The sequence below is a fragment of the Magallana gigas genome, chromosome 3, assembly GCF_963853765.1.
Source record: "Magallana gigas chromosome 3, xbMagGiga1.1, whole genome shotgun sequence".
In the NCBI taxonomy this organism is placed as follows: Eukaryota; Metazoa; Mollusca; class Bivalvia; order Ostreida; family Ostreidae; genus Magallana; species Magallana gigas.
The window spans coordinates 20,565,472-20,572,219 of record NC_088855.1 but is presented as its reverse complement, the minus strand read 5'-3'; the positions used below and the strand labels follow the sequence as shown (position 1 = coordinate 20,572,219).

Sequence of the window (6,748 nt, the reverse complement as noted above, 5' to 3'; positions counted from 1 at the left end):
GGAGAGGATGACAAATATGGTCATATAGTGACCATGTACTTTAAGCCACTTGAAACGTTTGTGTACACCTATAGTCCAATCCACACTTACGTCATATAACCATATGGCGTCGGTGTCAAAGGTCAAAACCCGAGTTGTTTACAAATGAAATTCGCAGAGTTTCGATACCGAGTGCTATAGGATTTATCAGCTTTTTATATTATATATATATATATATATATATATATATATATATATATATATATATATATATATATATATATATATATATATATATATAAATTGTTTACATCATGGAAACAAGTGATTTAACTTTAACTTTGGGTGCATTTTTGACATGGAAAACGGAGACTTTACGTGAATATCTTGGAAAACGCGGACTTGCAAAAGACAAAACCAAGCAAGAACTTGCGGCTTTATGTTATTCAGCCCATGAACTGGAAATTCCAGAAATACCATCGGCAGCGGAGAATCTTAAAGTCAGACAGTTCGGAATGTTAACGGGACCACCATACCAGATCCATTTACTCTTCACAAGAACTGGGCAGGCGAACGTGATAGGATGAAAAGCTTGCCACCCATTTGTCTAAAGTATGTCTCAAGTTATTGCTTCCATCAATTTTTGATGATTTTTAATAAAAATACACATACCTGTGAAAGAAATACAATTGAAATTGATGAAAGGGAATATATCCAAGATATCTTCATTGAACAATTATCCCTTTTCACTCATAAAATTTCACAGGAACGAAAACAATTTTCTTACGGAGATTTGTAATGGGAAATGTTTACATTTTTTCTCCATTCGGAATACACTCGGAATACATCGCGCAATTTTTTTAACATTATCATGCGGCCTTATTAATGGCTGATGCAATGGAAAATCTCCGTAGACTTTCAATTTTTGGATGTGTATTGAAACCTGAAGCGGTAGAGGGGGCGTTTCAAAACCGATAATCTGGACATTTTTCATATTAGTGGATGAACGTAGTTTGAGCACAAAGGTATTTACTATTATTGAAATATCAAGCTAAAAGTGGTGGAAGCAAAAACTCGGGACAGAGTATAAGTATTATTATTGAATATGCCGGTGTTTGTGACAGCAACTTTAACGTCACCAAGATCCTCCAAATTAGGCAAGGGTCAGTCATTTGTTGATGCGGGCCACACCAGGGAGATATTTCATCATTAAATCTCCAAGGAATCAACCGTGTGCCTGGTTTAAACGATCCTCATAAGATATGGATATGCGTTGAGAAAGAGACATGGACCATCAGGTCATTATATTGTACATGCACAGCAGGGTAAGTTGGCCCAAGTAAAGTTATATATATATATATATATATATATATATATATATATATATATATATATATATATATATATATATATATATATATATATATATATATATATATATAATTGAGGACTCTTAATTTCTTTGGTTGTTATCATGTCCTATATGTAGATATAATCAAACCTGTTTACAAGTTTCTATAATGAAAATAGATAGAAAATAGCCCACTTAATTTGCCTTTTTGTTGCAACATAACAGGCAAGGTTTGTCTCTGTATTGGCATCCTGTTTTCAGAATGCTTGCTTCTTTTATTGGTTTAAAGAATTTATTTTGAGTAAAATTTAATTTTGTTTAGGTTAGGATCCCCCTTTGTCAAGGTCGTTTCTGTCCTTTTCCGCATTGAGACAGCTCATCGCTTAGGAGTCTGAGCATGCATTTCTTTACCCTGCTCTTGGACTCTGCCTGCTTTCAAGTCCACCAAGACTACCACAGCGCCACCTTCAAAACTAAAAAAAAACTTGTCAAAGCCAGTTCATCCATTGACTTGTGGTACTGTTTGTTTCAAGTATTTTTTTTTCAAAATGAATATACTGTATGTAATTAGACACAAATAAAAATAACTGCTACACAATAAATGTAACACACATTTAAAGTTTAATTGAATTCATTCATGTCCTGGGAAAATAGTTTCCAATATATAATTACTATAACTTACATAAACATGTGTAATAAATGTTGTACATATGACAGAATACAATCATATTTAACATACTAATGTAACAAATTTAAATTTGAAAAAAATAAACATTAATAAAAAACATGCGAATTCAATAACTCTTAATTTAGTTGCATGATTTTTAGAGCATAATATATATCTAATTTTCCTCCTCTTTTTGACAAAAAGCGTTCCCTTGTATCAACAATTAAGGAGTTCAATCCAGTACATAATACAACTAAGGACTGTTTAAAGAACATAACAGACGCGATAAGAAATTCGATACCAAATGCATGTGATTTTAAAGGTAATATTATTTCGAAATGGTAATTAACTGTTCCCCGTAATGCAACATATAAACAAATTTTTTTATAACTTCAAATTGATTTTTGTGTATGCATGAAAATTTAGACTGTTATGTAAATATACGTATAGATAAACCAAAAGAAGTGAAAATCAGAACGGAAGAGCCCGTGAACATACAGATTGTCAGATGCTAGAGAAAATGGTCATGGATGGACTGGAAGGTCCAAGTATAGCTCACACCCTGAGGCAGGAAACTGTTAAGGCATTTAACAAAGCTACTATGGTTCAGCATGCAAACAGTACATGGCATAATTTAAGGAAAGATAGAAACACATTATCAAATTTTTACTTTATTCAGTGTAAAATTAAATAAAATAGAAGTGAAACTGTAGTTTAACCATTACTTTGTAATATAATTGAGAAATAAAGTACGAGTTTTCGTGAATGTTGCAGAATAACCTCCGAGGTCGAGAAATGTTGTTTTGAAATATAAAAGCCGAGGCGTTAAACATTCAAGATAACAAGAACTTTATTTCTATTCTACTAACACCCCTGTATTTCGACAGATCGTTTCTCCTTTAGAGAGACGATCTAGGTCATTTTGACGGCTGTTCCGTGTAACCCCAATGGTTTTGTTCGTAATGTTTACATGTGTATCGATCAAATGAATCACATGCAGACGACAGACTTTTTCTTAGGATTTTGATACTCTTCACTTATTTATAAAATATCTTTGAATGACCTTCGTAATATTTTAAGGGCAATTTGATACGATTATTACTACTACACGTTATATATTTTATGTAAAAACACGCTGTGAAAATGTGCTAGGGAGGTCCTAGGAACAGCCGCATTGATCTCTTAAAATTAAAAAAAAAATGAGGCATTACACATTGTTTTGACTGGAACTAACACGTGAAATTGACATGTTTTTAAAACTTTTTAGGTTTGAAGTTGTACTTCCATGATCAGTGCGAGACAAATAGATATTTCTGATCTGATAATTTACTGATTACGTTCGTGGTATATTGGAGAATAATGTCCGCGCATCTCTTTGATATCGGCAATAACTGTAGTAGAATAGGATACACGTCTGTCAACCCTTACCTTAGGCCTCTAAACATGGGCGGAAGATGGAACCTATTGCTAGGTCTGAATATGTTTCTTTTATGACAAAAATTCACAGAAATGTTATTGTATCAGAATGCGGTATTTTTATTGACATAGTATGGCCTTATTTAGCTGCTTCTCCTGACTTGCTTGTTTCTTGTTCATGTTGTGGAAATGGGGTCGCAGAAATCAAGTGTCCCATGATATCAAAATGCACTGATTGTACAGATTTTTGTACTTGTCATTTACCAGCATGTTTGAATTTTCAAAATTGTCAACTCTCTTTGAATCACAATCATCCATATTTTGCTCAAATACAAGGACAAATGGGAATTACTGGTAGTCCATGGTGTGACTTTTTGTGTATACTTGCAATGGAATATTTTGTGAGCGAATTACCTTTGACGACATTTTTTTGAAGTTACATTGTTCCTGAAATTATAAGATTGTTTGAGTGTTGAAAGAAGGAGGAGCCAATGGAGACTGGTAGTGGTGAGAGTTTGGTTGATAGGAGTGTTTATTTTTGTCCCATATGTAACAATGTTGTGCAAGAAACTGTCAATTCTTACAAAGCTAAGAGTATTCGATGTGACAACTACAAATTAATATTGGTTCCACTTTCCATGTGTGAAAATGACAAAGGCAGACTTGATAATTGTGCAAAAGTGGATTTGTCCTAAATATTAATCTTGTTTGTAAATGTTTATCTGATAAATATTCATACAATACATGTAAATGTGAATATGTGAGTCACGTATGAAAACTTAATTACTTAATTATGTGATTATTAATCTTGTTGCTTGCTTATTGGCAGAAGTTATCATAACATGTTGCTGTATGAAGTTGATTCTTTTGTTAAATTTTCTAACGTTTTTATGTTATATATCTCTATGTGGTGTTCACTTATTCAGCATGTTCAAAATGAGAGATTCAAGTCTAGACATGACTGTTACCAGATCATAATGAGTTAAACTGTGTGTATGAAATAAATGGAAATGTATTGACAGGAAACCACCAACTGTATGTATGTTAGATTTTGTTTGGAAGTTTATAACAATTAACAATATTAATAAACATAGCCATTGGATTACCATTGGGTTGTCACCTTAAAAATGTTCACTTTTTGTGTAGGAAGGTAAAGGAGGATAAAGGTTGCAAACCCCAGCAATAGATCCAATGATATCATCCAGATGATGCTTGAGAGATATTGGGACTTCATATTTAAGAATTCTGAAAAATTTTATGCGCCTAATTGCTTGTTCAATGTACATTGTAAATTCTTTTGTTTGCAATTTGCTCGGTAAGAATGTCATCTGACTTGCTCATTTGGTCGACACCATAGGTGGAATACGCAACCTGTTCTTTTCAGTGTCAGATCCTCTCTGATGGGGAAACCCCGGTCTGCTAAGACAGTATCATAAGGTTCAACAACATCTAAAAAGCCACTTTGATTTGTAATAACTTTGTCCCCTTGAAAGTTGAACATAGCACAACATATCGAGACGTACCGTAATAGAATGCCTATTGATAATTTTGAGAACGATGTGTGGTTGATAAAATGTGAAAAATGTCTACAAAGTTTAATTAAAATGCATACCGGTGCATAATTACGTTAAAAACGGGAAAATCTTTCGATATATCTTCGTCTTCATGTTATGTATCCGTAATAGCGTAGGCGACTTTTCCCTAATGACCTTTGACATGAGCACGTAGCCGCTTATGTATCGTACATGTAAGTGTGGATTGGACTATTGTCGTTGGTCATGTGCTTCAGTAAACAATTTTTCATTTTTAACTCCATCTTGAAAACTTTAATTTTCAGTGTATTGTATGCTAGTAACAATAAACTGTATGCATGGTGTTTGCATTATACATGAAATTATGAACATTACAAAAGATTGACCATTAAAGGCCAGCAGGTATCCTTTTACTTAAAGATAACAATTGTTTGCCCCTGAAGCTACATGTAGCCTAAGTGTATAAATAATCTAAGAATCCTCTAATCCCCCCGCCCCCTTTAACAAAGTGGTGTTTGCAAACATAAAATTATAAAAGAGAGGGAAGTCGTCAGTAGAGTCTCGGATTAGGGTTAAGACTCCAAAATGAAGTTTTAAGTGCAGATATAGGACTCCCTGACAGGTCCATCTAATAGCTATCGTACTCAGGTCGCCTTCAATACCTGTAAGCCTCTTGTTGTGCAATTTAGCCATCCATCATTTAAAATGTATTGCCTCTTCCTCACCTTGATACAACCATAACCAGGATTCAGACTTTACATCCATTAAAGTAGAATATTTATAAAGTTTGGTCTAAAGAACAAAATATTTAATCAGAAAAACTGAATTAAAGGAAAACTTTATACCTTGTTTGTTTCGTACTCCCTTGCAAGTCCATCCACTAAAGCAACATCCAAATGTATATCATTACTGGTAAAGGTGGTACTTATTTTTAATTTTAATATTGTAAGTTTGCATAGATCCTGACTGTTAATGCTATAATTCCGAAATTATATCACGGTTAAAAGCAAGCAGATTGATAAAGATAAAATTATATCATTATTGGTCAAGACACTAACTACTTATACAACAATATATTTTAAGTGGATATTGTGTAAATAAAGGTTACTACAGACACCTATTTGTTCACAGAAATGTTTCTTAACATTCAAGGTCAATTTTACTTGTACACAGAAAACTGTATAACCTCTGTTAACCTTTATGTTGATATACATGTACATTAAAAGTTTTGTAAGTAACTCGTGGTTTTAAATTTTATAAAATGTATGTTATTCATTTTGTTCTTCATTCTGTGCCTGAGCATATTAAGCTTTTTACGTCTTAACATCAAGATTGTTGTAAATCCAATATTATCAACCTACTTATTTATATATGTCTTTGTTTATCAGGTTTTTTTTTCGTTCATTTAAATGAAAAACATTTTCATGATTTGAAATATATCGTCTTATTTTCTATCGAGATCTTTCGTACTTGAATAATTAGAATATTTTTCTTGTGTGTTTGTCTTCGAATACAGTTTCTACTACAGATAAAACGTTGGAATTTGTTATCGGAGCAGCCAGTATCACTAGTGTATGTTTTTTATTTGGAATAGGGCTATTATATCGGTGAGTATGTTAATGATTTTGATATAAAATATGCATTACTAATTTGTTTTACTTCATAAACGTTCACGTTACCTATCTTCTCTTGTCATTCGTATATAGGCTTCACTTGCGAAGAATTAAAGAAGGTATTAACTTTTGTAAAATAGTTCTAATGTTATCAATCGCATACATATACAATTTCTTCATAGTAATTAAT

At 32.6% G+C, this 6,748-nt stretch overlaps 1 protein-coding gene across 1 annotated transcript; it reads left to right on the top strand.

Annotated features, from left to right (window-relative positions):
* The first annotated feature begins 2,209 nt into the window (after positions 1–2,209).
* Positions 2,210–5,453, top strand: LOC136273324 (uncharacterized). The gene is made up of 2 exons (XM_066077755.1): positions 2,210–3,838; positions 3,893–5,453. Exons 1-2 carry the CDS (start codon positions 3,452–3,454, stop codon positions 4,106–4,108), a joined length of 603 nt encoding a protein of 200 aa, XP_065933827.1. The 5' UTR covers positions 2,210–3,451; the 3' UTR covers positions 4,109–5,453.
* Positions 5,454–6,748: the final 1,295 nt, after the last annotated feature.

What these genes read in the sequence shown, in the direction of transcription:
- LOC136273324 (XM_066077755.1), top strand. Translation starts at nt 3,452, where the DNA reads ATGGAACCTATTGCTAGGTCTGAATATGTTTCTTTTATGACAAAAATT. An exon ending in GCGAATTACCTTTGACGACA is followed by an intron (nt 3,839 to 3,892) that starts TTTTTTTGAAGT and finishes GAGTGTTGAAAG; the next exon opens with AAGGAGGAGCCAATGGAGAC.